The 27,599-nt window shown below is 35.7% G+C and overlaps 1 protein-coding gene across 2 annotated transcripts in view; it reads right to left on the bottom strand.

Annotated features, from left to right (window-relative positions):
- Window positions 1-5,913: 5,913 nt before the first annotated feature.
- Window positions 5,914-27,599, bottom strand: part of IMMP2L (inner mitochondrial membrane peptidase subunit 2) — a 496,621-nt gene continuing 474,935 nt past the window's right edge. For both annotated transcript variants that reach the window (XM_075493958.1, XM_075493967.1), the window contains exon 6: window positions 5,914-6,391. In XM_075493958.1, the coding sequence (XP_075350073.1) occupies window positions 6,272-6,391 (120 nt within the window). In that variant the 3' untranslated portion in view covers window positions 5,914-6,271. The remainder of the gene's footprint in view (window positions 6,392-27,599) is intronic.

The following is a 27,599-nucleotide window of genomic DNA, read 5'->3' as shown; positions in this document are numbered from 1 at the left end:
AGGGCTAAGCTGTCTACTTGGAATTATGGTTTTCACTGATCTTTTTCTTTGATTTAGATCTGTATTTTATATGCAAATGGTACATTTGTGCATTAATTGTGCAAGCCAATGAATGACAGCAAATTACAGACAGTCTTGCCACTAAGAAGGTAGACTGTGGTATAAGAAATCCTGGGTTTTTTCCAAACCTATCATGATTATCTTATATAACCTTGGACAAAATGCTTAGTAGACCACGATAAGAAGAACAGACCATGGAGAGGGAAGGACCATGGGCGTGGGGACGAAGAAAGTAATAATTTTCTTGATCATAATAGTAATGATAGTAAAATATTCCAAAGAGAGAGGATTATTCCATATTATAGCAAATACCAAAGGATCACCAAAGTTGCACAAGAGCATGCAGGTTCATCAGCTGCTAGACTCCTGAGCAATACACCTACAGAACGATGCCTCTGACCGCTATTTTAGTTGTAATATGCTGGAAGTGTTCAGAGCTCTCTCTGATTTTAGTGTGGCAAACAATTCTAAATGAATGAAAAAGATTTGTGAAAACCAAAATTCTGCATAGCAAGAGCTGATATCTGTCACCACTTGACTTTACTATGTTATTTTGAGTTTGTATGTCTTAGATGTGATCTTTGATGTCTGATAAGTGTGTTATTTCATAAGTGTTAATACTTGAGGAGCCAGGCAGTGTAAACTGTTTGTTTACTAAAGCACAATCTATTGCCTAGGCTTTGCCTTCTTTTCCTTGGATAGTTCTGCCATTTTGTAATGGCTTCAGACCTGAACAGCTAGTGCTTTGTGCATGCCATGACAGATTGCTAGTCTTCATGTTGCATTATCTAGGTATGTTATCTTAAAGGATGACTAGATGGAAGAAACAAAACTCACCCCGTCTTCTGCTACAGTGAGTGTTTCTTTGTCACAGGGAATCCTGAACACCTAACTGAGAAGTCTCATATGCATTAGATGATCATTCATTCCTTGCACCAGCTTTCTACTTTCTCAGTTGGTGTTTTGGTTTTCTATATGAAGCTGTGATGCTTAGACATTGCTGAGGTACATAGCTTTACCCTGTCACTCTCTCAGATGCAGTTGCTCATGTTTGCTAAGAGTACCAATTCCTGATCAGCTTGTAACATCTCTCTTTGCTCTACAAGTGCAGTCTGGCATCCAGAGGCAGATGCAATTCTATGTCTTGGGCCATAAGAAGGGTATTTATGTGATTCCTCATACATAAAAAAATACTGTCGTCCTTTCATTTCCTAATGTCCTACTTCTCACTTGTGCTCATTCTTATTTAACCCCCATGAAACCAATTCCCTATTGCACTGCAGATGTGAGCCAGCACCAAAACACCAGAAGGCCTGTGGTTGAAGAGGAAGATGCTGACTTAGAAAGCTAATCATGATGGCTTGAATCCATGAGAATTTTGTCACTGATTTCATTACTGCCAGAACAGGCTCCTCATTATGTGTTTCACATCTGAAGGTTGAAAATAAAATATCTTATTATATCAATAAAATAATAACACCTTTAAATATGTGGCCTTGTGTTATTGCCGCTGCTTGGTCCTTTCTGCTTCAGCAATATGGGTCTGCTCTTCATGCTCTTCAAGATGCTCTTCATCTTCATGCTCTGGATACTGAATGATCTGTTATGTTCTCTTACTCAAATGCTTATGATTTCATCAAGCTATTTTCATTCACTAAGCTATGTGATGATGTAAAATGTCATGCACATTAATCTGATGCCAATATGTAGCAAAATAGCTTCTTTTATACGAATCAGGTTCCTTAGATGCTTATTACAAGAAAGTGGTACATGAGGCTACTGTAATAATGTTAGCCTTGCATATAATTAATCTTATAAGTCTCAAGGAAGTAGATATTGATGTAACAGCCTGCATGCCCAGCATCAAAAGCACCACCAAATTTACCTATCATAGAATACCTAATCAGAGAATGTATAAAATAGCTGATGTGGATCTCAAGGTCTAGTTAATCCATTCCCCTGTCTCAGAGTACAAACAGTCTTGATAAAAAAATTTAAAACCTTGCAATGAAAAATAATATATTCCAATGTTTTATTATTTTTAAAATTCAAATATTTCTTTCTCCATGTCTAACCTAAAAGTCTTATTGTTGCATTGTAAGTCTGTTAGTTCTCCTCATGTACATGATGGACTTGGAGAACTAATGATTCTCTTCCACTTCGCAGCAACCTTTCATAATTTTGAAGACTGCCTCAGACTCTCCAGACTAAATGATAAACCCAAGTTCTTCCAACATTTTGCATAGGTCATATTTTTCTGGTTTCTCTTAATTTTTGTTGTTTCTCTCTAAAGACTCCTGTTGTCCCTCATTTTTTTCTGAATCTGATGCCTGAAATCATACTGTAGATGAATGAAGCAGAAATATTGTTTCCTGTGTTTACAGCTTGTACTGCTGTTTACAAAGTGTGGTATTTTCCTTATTCACAACAGCATATTGTCGATTCATGCTCAACTGCAATCCACTATAATCTCCAAATTTTCTTTTAACTTAATCCAGCATGTGTATGGGTAATTATTCCACCAGACTCTCTTCTCATCATTATTGAATTTAGATCATTCCAGTCTAATACCGTTCTCCAAAATGACAGCAGTCTTTACAACCATTGTAACATCTTCAAACTTAATAGGCATATTCTCTATTCCATCATTCCATCATGTATATTCTATATATCCACATAAATTCATAAATATTTATAAATATATGTATGCAAATATAGACAAATAAATATTCCTTGAGGCATGTCACAGTTGAATACTTGGGATATTTAAACTTTCATAGCTTGTATAAGGTTATGTGATAAAGAGCTGGTCTCCACACGGACAAAGGAGCCCAGAGGAGCAATGGCAGCTGGGGGAAGCCAAATAATACCATGACTTAGCTCCTCTGTAGCTATTACAGAGCCATCAGACTGTGAAAGTCTCATCCTCACAGCCATGAAGGAGCACAGGAGCATGATGGTGGGGGGAATAACCCAGTCAGAGGCATGAGCCCTTTCAGCAGCCCTACGGGGGACAGCCAACACCGGGAGATGGTGGGGAGGCTCTCTGAGTTGCCCCACAGACTGGTGACACTGCCCAGGGGCATGGGTTTTGCTGTGGGGTGCAGGGAAGAACATTTCAGTACTGCACAAGACTGCGGGATATTTAGGGGACCAAAGTCAGAGAAATGAGGGTGGTTTGGGGAGGATCAAAGTGTGGAAAAATAGAGAGAGAAGGGTATGAAAGGAGCCAGTCTAACATAAACAGGTGCTCGTCTGTTGACGCCTGAGCCTGATCAGTGCAGTCTGTCTCATCTTCTCATTAAACTCCGTTTCTAGCAATTTTCCTGGGTGTGGAGCTCCCTGGGCCGTATGCATGTGTGGGGAGGGTCTGAGTGCCAGTTGTTGGGGTGGACCAGGGGTGAGAGGCCCACGTGCCTGTGGTGCCAGTATGGGGTGCAATGAGGGTGTGCTGTCAGTGAATGACACTGGCCAGCACCAAGCCGGACCAGCTGGCGAGTGGGGCACATGGCCTGGAGGGTGGGGCGAGGGTGTCCCTGGACGTGAGACCACAGATGGCTTTGGCTAACAGAGGCACCATGGGGTCCCAGCCAAGACTGTGGTTCAATTGGGAGACCCATTTGTGTGTGCACATGTGTGCATGGGGAGAGGAAGGATCAGGTCCATCTAGTAGCTGGACCTGGATGGACTGGGTGTCTAAGCCCAGTTACTGGGGGGATCCATCAGAGGGTGTCTGGGGGCCTGTTTGTCCAGGTGCCAGCAAATGGGGAGACTAGGATCCTGTATACTGGGAAAAATGGGTGTCTGATGTTGGAGGCATCCACACTGTATATATTTGTATGTATTTCCCACTTACGTATTTTTATCCTGATCAGCGAGCGAGAGGAACAGGATGAGGTCACTGATGCCACTAGTGTTTATGTGAGTAGCGAGTGGATTTGTCTATGTTGATATGTGTGGCCAGTCACGTGTGTATAGATGTAACATACTGTGTGTGCGTGTGTGCCCAGGGGGAATGCATGCTTGGCCGTGCTGCTGGATGAACCTGGGGACGTGGAGCTGGAGCAGCCTTGCCTCCGTTGGGCTGCAAGATCTGGCACCCCCTAAGAGCTTGCATGCAGCCCTTGGTTCTACCTCATCTGTAAGTTTATTCTCACATGTCTCTGGATCCTTCTTCTCCATTGGAAAATAAGGTCTGCAATCCTAAGGAACTTCACATAATCTTTTTGGAAATGTAGCTTATGCAGACACATTTGGCTGTATCTTTAGATGACATGAATAGAAAAATATAATTAAGATAATAACTGAGGAACAAATGCCTTTGTTTTTGTTGATAACTCTCTGGCACTGGTTTTGCAGAATATGCACCAGTGAATCAGAACAGCCAACCAAATTTTCCAGCTTGTCAATATATGTAAGAACTTCTGCCCAGTTGATACTCAAGAGGAGGAGGAGGGAGGGACTGAACTAGTGGAAAGAAGGGAAATGAAGACCTGAACAACCAAGAGGAATAAAGCTCATCTAATCTGGTTTTGTTCCGCTTCTTTTTATGTTTGTCTCTTTCTTTCTCCTCTCATGGATGTGTGTTTGTATCTTTGTCACCAAAATTAATTATGACTGCAGTAAATTTCTTGAACTCATTTCAGTTCTTAATTTGAAAAAAAAAAAAAATTGCAAACTACTGTTTTGAATCACCCTATACTAATCAAAATAACTGTGAATTTACTGCAATTAACACCCAAACAAACTGCATTAGTTTTAACTAAGATGAGTTCAGAGACCTATGGAACAGCTTTTTGGAACACATAAAGATCATGGCACATGTAGACAGCAGAGTGTACAGAGAGTCTACAGAGCTGGAGCATTTAAGAAGAAGGTTAGACAGTAGTAGAGAGTTTTCACAGTGATTGAACCTATCATCTAACCAATACACAGATGTGTGTCTTCAAAGACCTATACACTTATTTTCATCTTGTCTGAAGTTCTGATAACTGTATAATTTTAGCTGAAATGTTTAAAGATCTTTTGTGTGATTTGTTAAATTTTTAAAGTACTATCCTATTTGAAATAAAAATCAACAAATATGAAAATAAGCTGGCTCATATTAATCTGCAGCTGGAAATGTGTCATTTTTCAAGTTCTTTTCACTTATAATGTGTGCAGAAGCTTTACTGCATATTCACAGAGTGTACTTATAATATTAATTATATATTTATAGTATTAATTGTATAGTATTTATAACCTAATTACATAGTTTCAAAGAAATGTGGCAATCAATCACAGAATCATATAGGTTGGAAAAGACCTTTAAGATCATCGAGTCCAACCATAAACCTAACACTGCCAAAACCACCACTACACCATGTCTCTAAGCACCTCATCCAAACGTCCTTTAAATACCTCCAGTGCTAACAATGATTTACTATACTTTAGAAATGAATGAAATATTCATTCATTCATGAAACATTCAGATACTGCAATATAATTTGTACATTTTGACTGAATATCTACTTACAAGATATACACTATATCTACTACAAGATATACAAGGAATGTTTATATAAAAGACTCCTGAAACAGAAATTAAAAATAAGTAATATGTACTCAGTTTAATAATAAACACACGCTGCATTAAAAGAAAAAAAAGTCATTAGCTTTTTGAAAAAAATTTATGACATATATGATTAACTTTTCAGCTACAGAAGTACCAGTTCTTCAGTATTAGAAATTATAGGACAATCCAAAGCATATTATGTGTTTGGTTTTTTTTTCATATGCAGTCTATGACAATAATAAAAGTTCCATTCAGTTACTAAAGAAACAAGCTGAATGTAAAAGATTAAAATATTTTATTGAAGGTTTTAATAATTTCTTATCCAGGGAAGCACAGGTACAAACATAACAATTCAAGCATTTTACTGCTCCCAGAAAAATTGAACATTCAAACCTTCTACAACCAATTATTCCAAACCAAAATAATGCACAATGCACCACTGATTGAGATTTTAAAAAAACACCAAACAACAAAACAAACCACAAAACCAAAAATCCTTTACACTTAAGGTGGCATTTTAACACGAAGATGTTGCATGTATTTGCTTATGTGGTACCTGATGTTAAAGCACACTTGGCAAAACTCTTACGGGTGATGGTATAACCACTGCAACTCTTCCTGGTTAAACTTTAGTGGTTTTCCGTCTGAACACTTAGATCACTCTTGCTCTCTGTGGAGTGGTTTGCGCTCCGGAGGTAGCATTGGCTGTAACTTCTGCCAGCGTTGCGGAGGCCAGAGGATATGAGTAGCTCGAGCATGTAGAAGTCCAAGAGAAACCTGTAACCAAAATATAAACCAGAGATATTATTAAATACTGCAAATAAAATAAAATGTGGAAAATACAAAGCACATGATGATTTGTTAGAGCAATGAGAGAATACAAAGCAGAGAACTTTGCATGCATGAGGAGTGTCTCATGTATGTAATGAGACCAAAAGAAAAACTGCTTCAGTGACAATTTCTTTTTTTTTTTTTGATAAAACATTTTGTGGGACTCAAAACAGCTTGCTGAAATGCACTGGCTGTAACAAACATGAACTAGGAATGTTTTTTCAGGTTCAAGAAAAACAGCTGGTCAAAACAGGTGAAGCATTCTATAATCCACCGAAAGCTTTTGGTTATCCATTATTCTGGGTACAGCAGAACCAGGTTCAAGTATCTATTCTGAGTAAGTTAAACAGAACCTGTGTCTCGGATTTGAGCTATGTACAATAACCACACCAGGATAGTGGCTTTCCTAAACGTGCTGAGCTTTCTGTTTATCACTGTCCTTCAAAATTCTATTTTGTCTCCCAGCAAAAACGGAAAATACTGTGAATCATAAATATTTCCCCAAGGATGAAGATGTATTTCTGATAGAATTATTTGAAACACATCTACAGACCAAATATTTTTGAAGTTCTAGGACTACTTACACTTAATTCATATGTTTTGTAAACATCTTTGATCATCTTATTATTTATTGTTGTTTTACTTCAATAATTTTACTTCACTAATGTTTTACTTCAATAAATCAAAATAAAAATCAATACTGATATTGCTTACAAATGAATCACTTATAGGTGGCATAGTTTAGAAAACCGAATTGCTTAAGAAAACCTTAAGAAAATTACAAATGAGGCTCTTTTCAAATATGGTATGAAATGGCTAGACTAAGAATAACTGAGACTAGAACAGTCACATTTTCAGATTGAGATAATAAGACAGGCCTTCAATGTCTGTACTTAACATTGAAATTAAGTAATTTGGTATGGAGTTAATCTCACTTAATTTGAAAAGCCTGTAAGATAGATTTCTGCATCTTAAATTATTTGTTTAGACTTGTTCTGGAGACAATAGCTAGTAATAAGCTTCCCACCAACTATAAAGTATCCAGTGCCATAGAAAAGTTCCAAACAGGACAAAAACATGGTTAGAAATACTGGAATGTCTCTATATGTGAAAAGATTAAGTAATTCAGACTCCTAAAGAGACAACAGGGTCAGAAGTCTATAAAATTATGAATGGCATGGATAAAGAATGCATAGGCTTTATTTGCTTATTATGTCATAATTTCTCATAAGAATGAGGAAACATCAGATGACATTATCTTAAAGAATTTTTAAAGCCAACAAAAAGGAAATTCAGAGTGTGCACGATTACATCATACTTGCATACATTACACAGGATACTGAAGACACCAGAAAAGAATAACAAACTGGTTCAGAAAATAATAATGGAAGCAACGTCCATCACACATAATTGAACATAAACAAAGTAACAGTGTAGTCTCTATACTCCACATTAGGAAACACTGAGGGAAAAATTATATACTTGTTTTGTTCTTATGCTCTAATGATCTAGTATTGGCTGTTGTCAGAGCCAGGAGTTAAATGGATTTCTGGTTTGAACCTGTACATTCCTGCTTAAATTTTTATGTAAACTCAGTTCTTCAGTTCCATTCCATTATTCATCACAAAAAAAAGTTATTTCAGTAAGCAGGTAATTCAGCATTTTATGCAAATAGACACCAAATAGGCCCCTAGGAATATCTTCAGCTAATTTTCTTGATTTAATTTCATAGCATTAATGTATATTCACCAGTCTCTCTCTACTACATAATCAAATCAGTGAAGCTGAAGTGGTCTATATCTAATTCCATATTCTGTAGCTTGATGAGGCAGGTGCTGAATTACTTGAATATAATTTGGTTACTTAATAACCCACAATATCTAAAAGAATCTGAAGTAGATCACTGAAATTGCAGTCTAGCATCATATTTCACTTGCTTGATCCTTTGCAGGGATCACTTGTTTCCCTGATCCATTGCAGCTTTTTTCCCACGTTTAAACAAAGGACAGGCTGTTAAGTGACAACTCTGTTTTGATAGGATTTAGCTACATTTTTTTTAAGTCTTGACATACTTCTGTGTAGTTTGTTGGATATTTATGGAATTCACAATATCCTTTATCTTAATTATCCCATAAAGTGGTCTGCAAATGTAATATTGCCATGGGGATTTGTTCCCTGAGTATACAGCATGATGGCATGCACATTTCAGGCCAGTGCCAAAACATAAAACCACAGCAAACCGCACCACTGCATATAAAATGTGACAGCATTAGTACAGAGAATAATGTTAAAATACCCTTCTGAAACACAAATAACATCCCATTTTCAAAGCTCTGTTTTTCTCAGTGCATTGCTTGTTACTGATGTCAGTAGGAGGTCTCCACACAGACTGAGAATATAATAAATGAATCGAAACTTGTTTGAAGCTGAGTCTGGGAATAATTTTGCCCAGAGGATTACTTCTACTGACCATCATCTGACTTAAAACTAATAAAGAAATATCCTTCCTATAAACCTGATTTACAGGACAACATGACTAGTGTTAAAAAGGAAAAACAGGTATTGTTGGGTGATGGAAGTCTTTACTAAATAACAAATGACACTGATGCTATAGGGCTTCTTTCATAATAACTTACTTTAAGGCTTACTTTAAAAGCACCTTGATGTTTGACTTCTGCAAACAACCTTAATAACTTTTGTCCATTGCCTATTATTATTCTGTAGTTACCGCAGCAGCCATGAATTTCACTGAGGAAGAACAGAATTGTTCACAGAGAATAACCTGCTCTTGTTAATGGGTTTACCCTCATCAAGGTTAGGTACGGACAAAGGGTGAACTGAGAGGTTACAATTTCTGTTGCAACAGTGAAATGCTGAAATAATCTATTAAAAAAGAGACTAATCAATTCCCTTACAGACATTATTTACTCTTTTTACTTAAGAAAATAAGTTTACCCCCTTGAAACAGTGTCTTAACTACAGGAAAAATCAGTACTTTAAAGGCACAAATTCTTTGAGGAACATATTACATTTACAGATATGAGTAAGAGATGCCAGCAATCTAAACAGTTGATTTTTATTTCTACACGATCTATTTATTATTCTTGCTGTGGCAACAACAGATGCTATGTTGAATTGAATCCATATTATTCTCCCTAACCTGGGCTGTTTAGGCATTAATTCTATTTTTTTTAAATCTTTGAATATTTAATTGAACAACTGAGAAGTCATACTGTTAACATAGCAGTTTTATCTGCAAAATAAGTTATGAATGAATAACACTGACGCTGTTACTGTAATAAAAGCATATTTCCTCAGAGTCTGCTCATTGGTAGTATGTTAGTTGTATGGAGACTGATTAGTTTTGGCACTGCGTTAGGGAAAGATAAACCTAAGCTCAATAGTGCTATCTGCAGTGGTATTTACAACTATCTTGCTCATTCTGTCCTAACAGGTTGGAATAAATGCACCTTTATTAGTATAGAGACTTATATTACTATCACTTCTCCTGGTTCCAAAATACGTCATTTTAAATACTCATTGATTTACAGGCTGTACTCTCCACCTCTTCTTGTCTGTTTGCCATTTGACACCTTCACTGCCCTTACCATGATGCCTTTTCTAATCCTGAATCACAGTGGTAAAAGCAGCATTCAGACTGTGCAAGAATCCTGTATAGAGGTAGCATCCAGTGGCGCACACCAAAATTTCTATGGAAATCCAGGTCTTCAGTTTGGATTTCAAGAAAAGGAAAAGTCTAGATAAGGACGCAACCCTAACAAGGCTATTCTCACCTTTCTCAGGATATGTAAAGTCTACCCAACCTGCTAAATTCAGGTACTAGTGCTCCTAGTTGTGAGTTCAATTTACATTAGGTGCATTCCCCACAGATTTCTCTTTGCTTCTTTTTTCCTTGAACCTTTGGTGATTTTGCTCTAGCTTAAACAGCCAAGATTTCAAATTCCTAACAACATTAAAACAAGAAAGTACAGCACCACTGAATATAACCTGAAAAACAGCAACGCAGAACCAAAAAACCCAGGCCTTTACAACCTTTTCTAAAGCTAGACTTCCTAACTAGTCAATTTGCTAATTAGAAGTAATAATAAGACAAAGAGACAAACCCCAATGCAATAATGTTTGTTCAGCTGTTATTGTAGCCCGGTAAGCCGGTATTGTCATTGCTAGTAACAAGCTGTAGACCTTGTATCAACTCTGCAAGGCCTCGACATTAATTTCTCAGGCTTTGTCTGACCTTCCCTTGACTGCCTGGAGTGTTGATTTAGCTTCTTTAGCTGCAACAATTTTTCTACTGAACAGGTGACTACTGCCTAATTTGTTACAGTTTTCCTTATATCCCTTGTATTTGTTTATATTTGCATAACCTTGTGGTATAATCAAAGTTTTTACATATTACAGTAAAAAGTAATTATTCTGTGTAGAATGAAATATTTATGACTTTAACATAATAATGCGGTTTACAAGGCTATAGAAATTTGATAATAAAGACTGCAGGCCTATAAGCAACTTGGCAATGGTCATTAAAAAAAGACTGGCTGGGGAGTTGGACAAAAAGATTTTAAGGCTAACAGAGAAAAAAAAGTTTGGAAGAACAAGGAATGTACTAACATATGTAAAACAAAATATATAATAAATACAGATAAAAAGTGATGTTGCGAATCAATGAACAAAGAATAAGGCAAAAAATCACGTTAGAAAATGTATGAAATCAGACCCAAGTGGAACTGAGAGTGAGGAAGAAGAAACCATCAACATCACAGTCCTCCTAGTGAAGAATTCAGGATGTCAACAACTCACTAAACTACCCTTTTCCCTTCTTCTTGAGGAGGACGGGTGCTGCCAACCTTAGGACCCAAAGGGGCAGCATAAACACTGAGAAAAGGGTAGATACTTGAAAGTGTTTGTGTGACATTTTTAAGCTATACTTTTACTGAGACTTGTTGTGCATTAATTTGATAACTTGGAGTGTGAATGGTAATATCGTTGTAACTGGACTAACCATATTAACAATCTAAGTGAAACAGAGTAAAGAGTTATGATTTTAACGCAACTAACCGTGGATTGGTGGCTTTCTGTATCAGGTGTGTTCGCCTTTTTGCTCATAACAAAGTTTTGACTGTAACATTACGTTACTGTTGGTTTTCTAATTGAGACTACATAAACTCTCATTAAGTGGTGCAAAATAGAGAAAGATTATCTTTTTTTCCTCACTCAGTATTTCTTTTCTTATTTTCCTAAACAAAAATGGTGATTTTGGTGAAATCTTGATAAACACATTTTGGGTTCACTGTTTATTCTGCTTCCAAAAAAAATACATTCAAAATCAGAAAAAAGAAAATTAAATAGATTATTTTATTATTTTCTTACAATGTATGTTGACTTGGGGGGGGGGGTGACTGAAATTTAACTTAGTTATTTCAATAAAAACATGAAACGTACATGAAACATTTACATCTTTATGACAGGAGGTCCTGTAATAATCATATTGCAAAGTATAAAATAACATAAGAAATCTGCAAATATCTAGATCAGTCACAGAAGATAATAATAAGCAAAGGTAATAGGAAGATAATAATAAAGCACAGCAGTAATCGTTAACATTGGATCAACACAACGATCCTCTCTTAAAGCGTACTTGAATAAGTACTTGAATACAAATATACTTCTTCTGAAGAAGAAATACTAAAAAATACTATCCAAAAAATTATCTTATTTCATCATGTTTAAGCTTAGAAAAATTTCAACATTAATTTGTATTTTGTCTCCTGGTCTCATTAATAAATGTTTAAATTGTGTAAATCCTCTAAAATACCACTGGAAGAGAACAATAATAGCTACCTAACAAACTAGAAACAGAACTAAATTACAAGTGCCACAGATTATAACCTGTGTACTTGAGAAATTTCATCAAGAGCCAGAAAATCACAATTTTAAAGGCATATATCAGCCTCTGGTTTTGAAGAGTCACTTCTGCTTTAGTCTCTTAAGCTGAGTTATATTCTAGCAATATCGCACAGGCCTTCCAAATGCCATGGCCAATAATAAATATGCAAACACACACACAAAAAATACTCTCAGACCAAAAAGAGATAAAACAATACAAACAATCACAGTGTTTCAAATTATAATTTCTATTCTTTAAAGTAAAATATTCTCATTACATTTTTTTTGTTCATATGCGCATTAATATAGAAGCTTTATATACCTTTCACATGCGCAGCACTATGGAATATCAGCTGTATTCAACATTTTCTTCTCAAATTTTCTGTTTCATAACACAAAGTCATTGGGGATGGTGGGGAGTAATTCTGTAGCCGTAGAGGTCTACTCAGACTATATTTTGCCGGCTGAATACTTGCTACTCCCCACAGAGGTTCTGAAAGGTGCCAATACATTAGGTGAAAAATCCTCTGCTACGGAGTAATCCTGGGTGATTTATAGATGGCACCATTTGAGCACACATATAGCTTTAATGAATTTTTCCAGATCTAGTAGTTCCTAGCCCTGCTACTTGTATCCTATTAGCTAATTAGCTGTAGTTTAACTATACTGAAATTCTGGAAGGTTGGTAATGCCAAATTTGTGTGGAGGTTGAAAACTGTGTGTAAAGGGACCAGGCTAATGAGAAAGGAGAGAAAAAAGTTCTAGAAAATTTCAGCCCCCAAAATCTCAAAGAAAACCTCAGGATAGAAACACTTAGGCAACTATGTAGTGTTTCAGCTATAACACTAACAAAAATATATAGTGTGGGATAGCTATCTGTGTCAAATTAGATTGCTTGTCTTTAAGAAAGGTTGTTGCACTGGGTTTTGATATTAGATTGTAGGTGTAAAACGGTCTCACAGAGAACTCTCCCAGTAAATTAGTCTCTTCAAAAAATCCATACTTTAATAGAAAGTAAACATGATTGCTATTACATTTCATTTTCTGTACATGGTTGAACTTTGAAACAACTACTATCAAGTGCAGTAGCAGGAAAAAGGCTCAATAAAAATAAAATCCTGTGGATTACAGTAAAATCCCTGAGAAACCACTTCCTCTAGTAGAAGTATCTGGGATAATGAACAATGGTAGAAGAAACAAATATCCTTGACCTCCTTCTTTTATGAATGTAAGAATAACACAAAGATAAGAATCAATAAATTATTTTGTAAATAAAACCATACCACAACAGATGTTCTTTAACTTATATCAGCTCACTGAAGGTTGGCATAACAAGATGCTAACTAGCTCATGAATACAAAAAAAGTGATAGATTCCTTTCAACTACATAGCAAAATACTAGCGTCTTCATCATTCTTTCCTCTCGTCCCTGAACAAATCAGACCTAATGGAGCCATACAGATCTAGTGACAAAGAAAAGAATGCAGCCCATTAATTTTGTTAGTAAGTGTTCCATTACGGTTCCATTAGCTTGATAGCTGAAGCAGCAGCTCCAGCTACAGATAAAACATCCCATATGTGGTTTTTTTTCACAGAGCTACTGTATAATCAGTAAAGGTCCTTATTAAATTTATCAAATTCAGAAGTGTTCATTTAGATAGAAAATATATTATAAAAAATCTGAAAATATATAAGTGAAAATTATTTTAAGAAAGTTTTAAACAGTGAAAATAGACACTCCAAAGGGATGCACATATACTACACATATATGCACAGCCATAATCACAAAATAAGATGTACAGAGAAATATATTTCAAATGCAATGGATGATTCCCAGAGTGAATAAAATTTGCATGTTAGCACAGAGTGGCTGTCTGAAATTAGTATAACAATTGTGACTGCTCCATTCCAACATGGTTTTGCAATTATTTAAGCTATTCATATCAGATGAGGTAAGCACAGTCACTGCATTGTAATAAAAGCTCAGGTTATTGACTGAACTGAAAAAATGTAATGTAATAAATACCAAAATAACTCATTTGTTCTATCATGTCTACATGCCTATGTTAAACCTAAAGTTACAACAGAGGTAAAGGAAGGAAATGGTCACTGAAAATAGAACATATTTCACGTATGAGATTTTTCTACAGTTAGATGTGCAGACAGAGATTAGTTAACATTGAACCATAATTTACATTCATAAAAGTAGTGCAGATTTAAAGCAATTCAGTGTGAAGTAGTGTATTTTTTATTCAGTTCATGAAGAAATCAGATATCATTGACATTGACTAAATTAAACACAGTAATAGGCTTGATACAAGTATTCTATGAGCTGAATTCTATCTCAATGCATTTTCCTGGAATTGTCAAGGATATATTATTGAAAGGGACACTATAGTTAATTAACTTCTTCAGACCTTCCCAGTTTCTTCTTCTGTGTTTTCTGAAGACATCTTTTTAAAATAGATGTTAGCATATAACACAGCACTACTACTCTTTTATCTTCAGTAAGTATAGCATTCTTAGAAATTATTCTTTCTTGCTTATGATTAACAGAACCATTATGCTAAATAGGTCTACAAAAAGATTTACAAACCAATCTATTATTTATTTTAGATTTCTAGTAATAAAAATGGTGAAAGAATTTTCTTAGTGCACAGTATGATGTGCTTTGCATGCTGCATATACGTAAATATCATTTAATAGTTAAAAGCCTGTTAATATTTCACTGAGTGATGCACAAAATTCCTAGACTAAATAGGATTGTCACCAAGTCATGTAACTCAACAGAAGAACAAAATGTACTAATAGTTTTCATGAAAGACACCTACATCAAAAAGCAGTAATATATTTGCAATTCAATATTTTAAGAATTGATAAATCAAGTGGCAGGAAACAATCATTAAAACACATTCATTATCTTCACCTAGAAAGCATTAGCTATATCCCAAATCTATATTAATTATTCAGGAATACATAAAAACCTTCAATGTGAATTCCTGTTCAGCAGCATATAACGTCAGTGCCAAGAGAGTGAGAAGAATGTCAGGTTTAGTGACATTTTTCAGCTTACTACACTGATATTGATTATGTGCATTGTCTTCCTTGGCTGAATACTTAGGATGATATGCAGAAATGCTGTACATTACAAATTAAGTTGACTTCCATTTTTGTTCCGTTGTGTGTCATTAATTTAGAGTTTCATTCTAAAACTTTGTCAAATGCAGCAGTACAGTGCAATGAGTGCAAGGGAAGGAGTCACAGAGTAGCTCCGAGAGCTCACACACTACCCAGGGATTGCACTCGTCCTCTCACTACACTGCTCCTCTGCAGACCCAGTTCATCCCCACGGGCTGGTGCTCGAGCAGATGAAACCATGCCCTCCGCTCCGTCACCCCTTCTCTGCGGTGCTCTGTGCTTCCAGGAGAGCTGGACAGAGGCGTCCCGGCACCGCTCTGGCCATGGAGATTTACTAGATTTACTGTGACGCTCTGTGCAATACGGGGGAGAGCCCTGGAGTATTCCTGCTCTGCTTCCACCGCACGCTCACAGATAAAGCTGGCCCTAATGTTGAGTGGCTAGTACTGCAAAGCTGAGCAAACAAGCTAAGAAGACAGATCAAATTTCATCAAATTTCCGGAAGTATGACTGTGCCAGGGATCCTATGCATGCAAGCTGGGAGAGATGACATTTCAGACTCATTCAGGATAAATAAAAGGAAGGAAAGGAGTCCTACTGTCAGAAGGAAACAGTAGGCTTCGATATCTAATACACTCAAATTCTTCTTCAAGAGAAGTGATGTGGAAAAAAACCCCACATACTAGTTACCTCTTGCATCTAATTTATATTCTTCATACTCTTTCCAAAAGCTCAGAAAAGTACCTGATCTCATAGGTCAAAAATTAGGGCTATTTTTGAACTTAGAGAAGTATCGACACTAAGGGATGTCACGGACAACATCCCATCCTGCTGCTGCCTCGTCTGCTCTGTTAGGAGCGGCTCCAGCCTGAGTGGCTCCATCAGTGAGCACTGTGATGGGACAGTATTGGGAGCAGCAGACCCCAGATGTTTGGGAAAATTCATTAACTTAAATTTTACTTGGCAGATACCTGACAGCCAGGAAAGATCACGTTACAGTAATTATCAAATGCTGAGGTAAGTAAAAAGCCCAACAAAGAAGGCTAGCAGTAGCCAGAAAAGTTAATTCAAGGGAATAGGTGAGAAAATACTTCTTAATTATAACAAAATGGTACAACACCTTCAAATATTACAACTGTTATTGGGCAAAGGAAGCCTTTTCTAAAGCTAGAACTGTTCAGAAATTTTCAGTTACAATAGCTTGTATGTTCAGCAAATAGATCTGTCAACCTACTTACAGCTTCTCTGGTTTTTTATCACACATTTCAATAGTTTTGGTCGGACACAAATGAGGTTGTTGCAATACTGTTAATAAAATAATTTTTATTTTCTCTTACCTTAAAAAGACAACTGTTCAATAGACTATTCCACTTAACTAAATATTTTAAAAAATCCTACTGTGAGGCTTGCTTATATTTTCTTCTAAAATGGCATACAGAAACAGTTTGACTTACAGAAAACATGCTGTTGGCAATATGAGCTATGAAAAGCAATGGGGAGTAAATATTCAATGAGCAGCTAGGATATCAAAATATCATTAAATAGCTGCATGATATGTTATTAAAATTATAAAAGACTTTTCAACAGAGGTCTTTGTGTGAGGATGGCTAGAGCTCGTCTAAAATGGTAAATTTCGTCAAGATAATTGTGTATATGTAATCTCCCCAAGCTGATTTACCAGAAGAAAACACATAAATACTTTAAATATATACAAAGATTTTTGCCCCCTTATAGCTATAATAATAGCTATGAATTTAAGAATGCTTAAATATTTCCTCTCTTGTCTTTATCTGATTTATCCTGTATTTTTGTTAAAACTATGAAGAAGAGATTAAATGAACTAAACCCAGCGTTTACTTTGCTTGGAAAAAACTATCTCCAAAACATTATTTTTTTCCCTAGTCAATCTTACTATTATTTAGCATTCTGTATTTTTATGATACTGTGACATTTGTCAAAATACAAGGCTTGTTGGTATAATTCAAATCATATAGCTATCCTTTCACTTCATAAAAAAGTAGGAAGGACAGGAGGAGCCCACATATGAGCTTCCTGACTATTACATTAGAGGTCCAGTTAATTGGCCTAACCTTCTGCCATTTGAGATGTCCCAGGAAACCTCTACTGGCCACTATGCCTCCTGATTCAGAAGGGCACAGGCTTCTTCAAAGTCATTCCAAGAGCACATAAATGTCTCAGATTCACTAGGACACAGGAAAAACAGTTTTTAGACAACCGGTTCTCCCATTGCTCTCTTCAAGACCTTTGTTATTCTTCTTGGTGTATACTCACCATTTTTTTGTTTTCCCCTTGCTCTCTAGCCTTCTTTAATGTATCCTTACATCATGAGACAGGATACTATAAACCAAACAACTGAGTCACAGACTGCATACTTTCAAAATAAAAAGTTACCTTCCTCATTAGCTAAATACTGTAACCAGATTTAATCCACTGCTTTACCATCAAGAATTATATTTATCTCAAGGAAATATTAAGACTTGCTCTTAAGCTATACAACATGAGCAAGAAAGTAGTGGAAGACTAATGAATTCAGTTGCCTGCATATTTAATAAAATATTCTCTCATAGTCGTAATCAAGCCATAGTTCAGCAAAGCATGTGCTGAACTTTAAATATTCAAGTAAAACACTTGAGCACATCATTAAAATTAAGTAAAATAAAATAAAATTAATACAATTTTCAGAGAGCTGATGATCCAGATTTATTAACTCTTTAAATTACTCGATTTTTCAGATTATATGTAGCTATTAAGCTATTTTAGCAAGATATAACCACACAAGACTGCCAGGTCATCAGTACAGGAAAAGGATTAGCACATTTAGGATGTGAAAGATCTAAATGTTAAAACTTAACACCACTAAAATGAATTCATTACACGGAGCTTTTTCACTTCCAGTAAGAAAATCAACGAAAGCAAAATTCCTTTTAAGTGCTCACCCTCATAACACAATCTCATTCAAAATACGCTGCAAATCTAGCATTTATTTTGTACCTCAGTGTTTTTGGGGACAGAAATCACATTTTTGGTCAGCAGCAGACTGTGTATCCATCACCATTGCTACAATGCCTGGAGATCCAAGTACTGTCTCTGAAATTAGCTGAAGAGACAGCAGCAGTGACATGTGCAGACAGCACAATCTGATACATTTTCATCAGTCTGCTCTGGAGAAAATATAGTTCTGTATGTTTACTGAGTTGTTTTTTCTGCTTCAGGATTTTAGCACTCAAAGCAGATGAAAAAAGTGATCCATATTTTAATGAGATCATTATGAATAGTTCATCTTCTAGCTTGCTGTAGAGCACTACATTTCTGTCAGCTATAGGTAAAGGCTGTAGAAAGATGGCCGTTGCAATTGCTTTGCAATGGAGGTCTGGAATCTACCTGTAGCATCTTTGTTCTCCCACTACTGCACAGCTTACGCAACCCCGTCTGAACTTGGTAAGGACTATACATTCTTGTTTCCAAAATGATATTTTGTGTACTTTCTTGTTCAATGATTATTGCTTATTATTCCTTAATAGACAAAAGCCACCCCCAAACCTGCAAAGAAAGGCTTCCACACTTTGCTCCATATTTCCCACAGTAACCTAAGTCCCCATGCTGTCTGCAGTCACATACAGCCAGAAGTGAATCTGAAGCTGCCTTGTCCTCTAAGTCTCATCATCTAGTGGTATGCACCATTTACGCATTTGAAGAGCAAATCAATTTCAAACTGGAGGCTGCCACACCATATGTTTGTAGACATAAGGATGTGATTTTAACCACGAGTCAAATACATATCATGAGTCAAAATCATGATACTCTAAATGCAGCAAATAAGAAGATGGAAGTTAGTATCTAATGATAAGGCAAAGTGTGGTTCTTATGAAAAGTGAACAAATGCAGGGCCAGATTCTGAAGAGAATTGGGAAAAAAAAAAAAGGAAGATGTACACCAAAACTTTGGATGGGAGTTTAGAGTTGCTTGAACAACCTGCATCCTGAAATTAGAAGAAAGATTTCCTCCCCAAACTTCAGTAAGGATATAAATTCAGTGAGCATTAGCTGCAACTGGAAAACATTCCCAATTAGTACTAATACAGTAAGTAAGAGAGCAAGAGCTTCAAGCTTCTACTGAGAAAGAACAACCTTTAGCCTCCATTGCAACATTGCTATGTTCTCCAGCAAGGCAACTCCTTCTGCAACCTCAGAATACTTTAAAATCACCTTTTTTCATAGTCTCTGCCAAATCTGTGTAGAAATTAATTCACAGCTACTGCATAGCTCTCTAGTACACATTTGTGTAAGGAACTTTCTATATACAGATCGTATCTGGCTAGGATCCTGATGCTTTCCTCCCTGGTAAGTCTGGCTACAACTCCTAAGTGACTTCTCCTCTGATGCTGTTTTGGCAGTCCTGTTACCCTTCCCATGTGTGCACCAAGAAATGGGGTAACCTCCAGCTAGCCTCAATTATTCATCTTCAAGGCTTCCTAGTTGCTGGCTGGTAGCATTTCCCAGGCAGAAGAGCCCACCAACCTTCCTCTACTGCTGGGCAGAGCAGCACCCAGCTCTGGTTCCCAGACTCTCTGCTGCCTAGCTCCATTATACAGTGGGAGGGGGATCTACTATAAATCCCCAAACACTCTTTTATGAGGAAGACTGGAGAGCAAGGCATAATCACAAGCAGAATCTGGATGACAAGGGATACAGAAATAATTTCCAAGACAGATTAATTTCCAAGCTCAGACAAAAGGTGAATTCTCTAACTAAAAAGCTAAATTCTGTGGCATCTGAACAAATATTTAATTCTCTGGCCACAGAACACCACCCTAGATTAGACCTGGATTGAGATTAATGGGACATGTGCTATCGCCCTTGTTACTTTTTTAAACCTCATCTAGATTCAGGAAAGCCATCTCACCTGTCTTATTGAAATTCAAGCAGATTGCTATGGTCATCTTTTCAATCATAAAGAGTAAACCTTTTTAAAGAGAACTTGAGATTATCCTCAAAAGAGAGATGAAATAAACATGAAATTTGTAGAATATATATTGTATACACTATAGCACCTATTCAGAAAATATATCAGAAAGTAAAAAATAATAAAAGTGTTTTATTCTCGGGGATAATATTTCAGCTGGCCTCAGTTATTCGCTTTAGTGCTTAAAGAAGCTTTAACGCTTCTTTGGTTTTCAAGTGTTGAGGCTATAATACATTCAATTTCTGTTAAGTAAAACTTACTCTTGCCTTGCCCCTATGACTCTGTGTTTATCTAAAGTTCTTACTACCTTGGCATTACTATCAACACTTCTTAATCAGTAATATTCATTTCTGAAAATGCTAAACCAAGCCCTTGAGCTGATGAAAATGCTAGACAGGGTGTCCATCGAAATATACGTACACAGAAATTGAGACTTTCTTTTCAGAGTAAACATCTTCTCAAAGCTATGACTATCAAAAAAAAGTTCAGTCTCCACTTATCATTCTTTAGTACATTATACATACTCATTTACATGAGTACAAAACACACGTAAAATGTTCCTTTTGTTGAGCATCATAGACATGAAGCTACTAAGAAAGAGATAGCAGAATCTCTATTATGTCAAAGTGCATCTTACTTTAACTAAATTTATTGCTGCTACACAAACAAGGTTGAGCCTATTTGATGATTATCATTTGAGATTTCTTACTTAGAACCATGTCAAAATTAATGAGGTTTTTTGAAAGGGGTTTAAAATATCAAAATTCTAAAACATGCTCATTAGAACTATTTGTAAGTAATCAAAAATGATACCTTATAAATAAGTTGTGATTGGATCCTAAAGCCATGTCAGAAATAGTGCTCAGATGACAGCTTGTCAGATAATTTTATGCTTGATACATGGGCCCTGTTGATCACTAAATAGTGACATTTTTATTATTCTCTTGAAAAAAAGAAAGCTAAAATTTCTGCCATCACAAGTACTTTTTCCTTCCTTTTCTCTCCTAGATCATGACACATTGACATCATCCACCTGAACACTACAAAATCATTAATTACTCAGTTTGTGTCTTCCAACTTCTTCATTATCAAATGTCACTGTTACAATGTAAGAGAGCCATAAATTGAACAGAAAAGGTAACCAACATTCTCATGAAGCCTTAATTTTTCTCTTTTTGACAGAGACATTAACATGATGAGCTATGGCATTTCTGTGTAAAATTCTTTTTGGATTTGGAGTGTGTCACATTGTATCAGTCAGGAGTCAACAAGTTTCTCATGACATCTCACCCATAGGGAAAGCTTGGGTGTTAGTTTTTGTTTTTCTTTGCTATTTTTAAGAGTATGACAAGGATTACAGTAAAGGTACTAAAAACTCCTCAGCCTTCAAAATGTAGTATAAAAACTGTTTAAAATAGATATTCAGAAATATGAAGTGCCCTTTATTTTTCATAAATCAACCACTTGAAGCGCAGTGTTAAAAAATGTGCTTGCTAACAAAAACATCAAAATTATTTTTGTTAATAGTATTTATTAATTATTCTACAGAAAGTCAATTAGATGACAATAAAACAAATGAATATCAAATGTCAAAATAAAAATAAGACTATCTTTGTTAAACAAACCAGAGACAGTGACAGTAAAATAAAAATTAAAACTTGGTAATTTTTTCATAATTTCTTGATTATGATTATAATGTTTAAGGTTTTTTAAGAGACTAATTCTTGCCATTGGTGTTTCCTAGAGAAAAGAAATCTACTCAGAGCTGATAACATATATCTCTGTTCTTTTTTAAATAATGATACGTTTCATATAAAAAGCCACGCTGAGCTGTGAATGTCTTAATGTCTTAGTTTCAGATGTAATTTGAACATTGAGTGGCATCTGGAACCTTTCCTCAGACTGAGTAGTAACTTATTTGAAAGCTAGTTGCAGTAAATTTGAGAGGACTGTTCCTGTAAACCAGTGCTATGCCTCATGTATAAGGATACCTGAATCTGACCCTAAGATTTATTTCATTTCCTCTGTAAAATGAGAGATTTAAAAAAAAAAAAAACAGATTTATGGAAGATTGTGAAATATGTATATGACAAACTTCACCTCTTGAATCTTACTGGTTTCAACTATTAATTTATAGAGCAGTGTGAGCAGCAAGGCTTAACAGTATTATTACTCTGACATAAGTAGATGACAGTCTAGTATTGCACTGCATTTTGCTTTTGATAAGGACTATTATTTCCAATAGGCATAATATGTAACAATACCACAGCTTGTCATGACTTATCTGAGAAACATCAGAGCTTGCAGCAAATACATGAGATTTATGAATGTCACTAGTACACAGGCACTGTTTTTCATGATACTTACTGAAGTGCCAGGTAAACATACTCTTAGTTATAGGAAAAAAAATAGGAGGAAAATTTTTAGTGGAATTCTAGGTTTTCCAAGAGAAAAAAAAAAACAACAACAAAAAAACCTTCAAATATTTTGATTTCTATTACAGAAATGTGAATGCTACTAAAAATTCTTTTCAGCATTAAAAAGTGTTGATGACCTGAGGGACTTGTTTAGAGAACTTGTTTATCTACCAGAACAAAGCCTTATGCAAACAAGGAGGAATATTCATTCCCTCTGAAATTTCTGAATCTCCTGTCCATTTATATAAGACAAGACATGAGTAGTGAGCAGCCAATTGCCTCACAGGCATTGGACTCAGACAGCTATTAGAATATAGTGCAGACTACTGTAAAATTTACAAGCCTGACACAGAGCTTATTAGATTCAAGGGATATAATTTCATTTGTTTCAATGGACACTGGATTTAACCCTATTGGCATGATCCAATGTCTGCTGAAGCATACGGAAAAATACTTACAAAAGGAATCATATGTAGGCCCTATTCAGAGCTCCTTGGGTAGATGGAGAGAGATTCAAAGATTTTTATTACTATTATCCTGGGCTTATACTGTTGTATGTTTTCCTAATTCAAGGATACTTGGTTTTACAGAGAAGAAGTTCCCTGGAAATCATCAGAGAACAATTTTAAGTAATTTTTCTGTATTTGGAACACATGCTGCAATCTTGCCTTCTTTAGAGAGACTGCCTACATGAACATCTCTCTGACCCAAAAAAGAGGTGCTTGCATGCTGGAGGAATAATAAATCAAATACCTTAGGGTTTTTGATAGCCCCAAATTAACATAATTCAAGTCCTCAAGTGAGACATAAGAAAAAGACTGATTTAACTTGGCAATTAATACTTTGTGCTGAAGTGCTTTAATGTCCAAGACACAAATGTGACAGAGCAGTGATTACTGATCAAGGTATTAACATTATTTGGAGAAGTTTAAAATACATATTACATTTAGGAAATTAAAGTTAGAAAAATGAGTTTGAGAAAATAATCTAGATATAAGACTTGGGGTTACATGAAAACTGATTGAATTGTTTGTTTACTAGACCCTCTCTCAACATACTCTTGAAATCCTGTGAGAAATTCAGCAAGCTTGGATTCTCCCACCTAACTCGATAGCCTAAACTGAAAACCATGCTAAGCTCTGTAGACAACTGGTGCAAAGAGAGGACCTTCACAGAGTGATACAGACCTGTAGTAAGCTGTATCAGTCTTTCCCATTTCTCTCCATTGACTGGAGAGGGAGGCTGTGCTATTAATTTGGGTGTCTCTGTTCAAAGCTTACAATTAGATTAAAAGAATCTGGGCTTTTATATTGACTTAAAAATCATGTAATGTCCTCCACTAAAATCCATCTGTTCAAAAGATATGCTCAAAATAAATGCAAGACATCATCTGACATTAAATTAGCTTCCTAAATGACTTGATAGTAAATTTAGAGAGGACAATGGCAAAGCTCCCTTTGGACTTCACTGGCCCAGGACCAGTCTACAATAACTGATATTGCTTTTTCCAGTTTCATGAATAATTTGTGGGGCTTTTTCTCAGAAAATTCTCAGAAGTCCTTCTTTTTATACTGCAATGCTAAAGGAGAGCAATAATAACTGCAGGTGGATTACTGAGCATAGGTTACAGGGTTTGAAATCTTAGTGACCTTGAGCAGAATCAGTTTCCAAATGCAATTCGTTAAATACCATTATATTACATGACAGCTCTGGGATTGAGGGAATATGAGAATAGTAAAACCAAAGTCCCTTGGGGTAGTCAGATAAAATGTAGCGGAACCTGTCCAAATAACACATTTTTTATATCTAGTTTTGTTGCTTTAAAATGCTTTGCTCAGGAAGCTGCTAAGCTCAGTGGAAGAAATCACCTCATCTCAACCATCACAAAGGCATTGTTGTATACTGCCTCTGTTCTAACCATGGCAACATATTGTCACCAGAAAATAAATTAAAAAAAAATAAAAATCAGTGATGCAAAGCTAGATTAAAAAAATTAATTTCAGAATTAAAACATAACACATTAAAAACAAAGACTTTTTCGCTATCATTAAATCACCCATTTTTCTCTTTTTTAAAAACTGTCAATTTAACTTCAGTTCCCAGGTTTTCTTCTTTAGATTCCACTTCCAGTGCAGTAGATATGCCATGTTTTCTCTATGGGACCACATCTGAAATGAGTCAGTCACTCTATACTACTCACAGTCAAAAGAACTTCATCTAAAAGTACTTTAAGATTGGATCTTTTGTGTGAAGCCCGAGCAATCTGCAGCCAGTGAAGAATAAAAATATATTGAGGATTCACTGCCAGAGATGCAATCGTGAGATACAGAAATAATAGCTGGAAAATATCAGAAGCTGCTGTGCCAGGGAAAGTTTGGGTTTTGTCTGCTTTTAGAGGATTCTGTGTGTCCAGCCTACATACTAATTTTATATGCCAGGGTACACAGATAGTAAAAAAGTATCATACACAAAATTAATCAAGAACTGTTCCAACATAAGAAATGGCTGATTTTTTATGAAAAAAGCATGGCTAATAAAGGTATATTTTTATTTCATTTTTAGATACTTGAAAAAGTCACTGTTAACTTCCTAGTTGACAATGGAGCCTAGTTGTACTCCAGGTTTATTAACATGTAATGCTTGTACTCATTTATAGTTATAATTGTTGTGTATGGTTCTATTAAGCTAATAGGGACTATAAGTTCCATATTTCACAATATTTGTTAGGTTTAAGTAAACTAGAGGTTTCTATGTTCAGCTTGAAATAGAAAAAAAAAAAGAAAACCTGAGAAAAAAAAAAGTGGTTATACTTAAAGATTTATGCTGGAACTCTGTTTCTGGAGGTAGTGCATGAATATTTTCTCTGAAATTAAGTGTCCTTGATATACTCTTCTTGCACTTTATACTGTTCTGTGAATTATAGAAGAATCCACATGGGCTGTGTATGTTATTTTGGAAGAGTCACTACTCTCAGAAGCAGACTGAAGTAAGGAAAACTGAATCATCCGATCAGCAGTCACTTGGTATCATCATAGACTTGCCCAAGGGAAAAATGAAAGTTCAACTTGAAAATTGTCTCGAGAAATAAGCCTTCAGAAAGACATGTTAAGCCAGGTTAAAAAGGATCAGGACACTATTTCTACGAAAACAGCAATGATCAAGCAGATCAACAACTGAGACTTTTACAGCTAATTGGAACAAACCACAAAGATACAGTTCCTAGATACTGTAGCCCTTCCAACTGAAGATCAAAGAAAGACTTGTACCAGCATGTACTAAAAGTAGCTTCAGATTTTCAGGTGATTTACTATTTTTTTAGTAAGTCATCAACATACCCTAAAATTCATCCCCCACCCAAAAAAAAAAAAAAAATCATCTAATAGGTCACTAACCTTGATATCTACAGAAGTCGTAACATTTTTAAAAGAGCAATAAGAGCTAAGATATTAAAGACTGTAGAGAGGCTTGCACTGTCCAGAGGATCCAGTGCAGATCCTCAGAGTTCCTCAGCTGGGGAAGACTCAACTTTCTGCAAAAACTAGACTGTACAGCAAGGCAACTGTCACATCTCATGCACCACGGAGTTCTCTGTTTAACACTGCTGCTCATCTCTTCAAGGAGGCCCTAATTTTAAGATAATTTGGAAATGCTGTTCCATCTACAAATTAAATTGCACTTCCTATTTCATAAATACTAAGAACTAAGTAGAAGTCACCTTCACTTTTTCTCTTTCTATTTAACGTTACTTTTGCTGCAAAAGGCATGTAATCCACAGCTTTCTTGTTGTGCCTGACTGTTTTTATTTTTTATCCTTTTTAATACACTGTAATAATCAGTCTATAAAAACCAATTTCTTAGAGTAAAGATGACTGGCATCTCTAGACTCAACAAACCTCAGCCTAACAAACTGCATGACTGCAAACTCTCGTTTCCTATGTACCTCCATGTCACCCACTTTTGTGTTGCCCCAGATTGTATCTTCATTGGGAACACAGCTTTGCTCTTATACAGAGGAAAATGTAACAATAAATTCAGGAGCACATGAATGCATGAATTATTGCATCCATAGTAAAACAGAACTGGATGTAATCTGCTGTCCAGGGAGAAATATGATTAAATACCTTTAGGTATCATTTCTACAAGGACAATCTTGGAAACATTTGTGTCTCTCTGGACTAAACAAACCTTCAGTTTCACACAAATTCTGGATGTCCCTGAAGACCCTAATAAAATTATGATTTCTTTTAAACAAAGACAAGGCTTAAGTGATACCATTCCTTAAGATATAAAAAAAAGCTAGGATTAAAAAAGAAAATTACTGGATTCTCCTTTTATCTAATATATTGGTTTTATCTGAGTCATTGAACTATGCACCCTTCCAAATAAATTTTAAGTTTTATAAATAAAGCACTGTTTCAGTAGATTTGCTAGATTCAGATTCAACACTCTTATGGTAAGGTGGTGAAGAAGGTCTATGTGTAAAAAGAGGTTCCGTTAGAAATGTTTTCTTACAAACATTTAGAACATTACATCTCGCATGTCTATACCTAGAGGCAAGAAACAGTAGCTATTACACTGGCTAAGTCATAAAGTATTACGAAATGCACTATATTAAGAACTATAGCAAACATTAATATTTTCTTTTATATTTTAAACTGTCATGCAAAGTTAGAAGCTCTTTTTTTTTCCCAAACTGCAAGAGAGAATCCTTT

Source organism: Mycteria americana, chromosome 1 (assembly GCF_035582795.1).
Source record: "Mycteria americana isolate JAX WOST 10 ecotype Jacksonville Zoo and Gardens chromosome 1, USCA_MyAme_1.0, whole genome shotgun sequence".
NCBI classification, from domain to species: domain Eukaryota; kingdom Metazoa; phylum Chordata; class Aves; order Ciconiiformes; family Ciconiidae; genus Mycteria; species Mycteria americana.
This window is presented reverse-complemented; position numbering and strand designations above follow the sequence as displayed.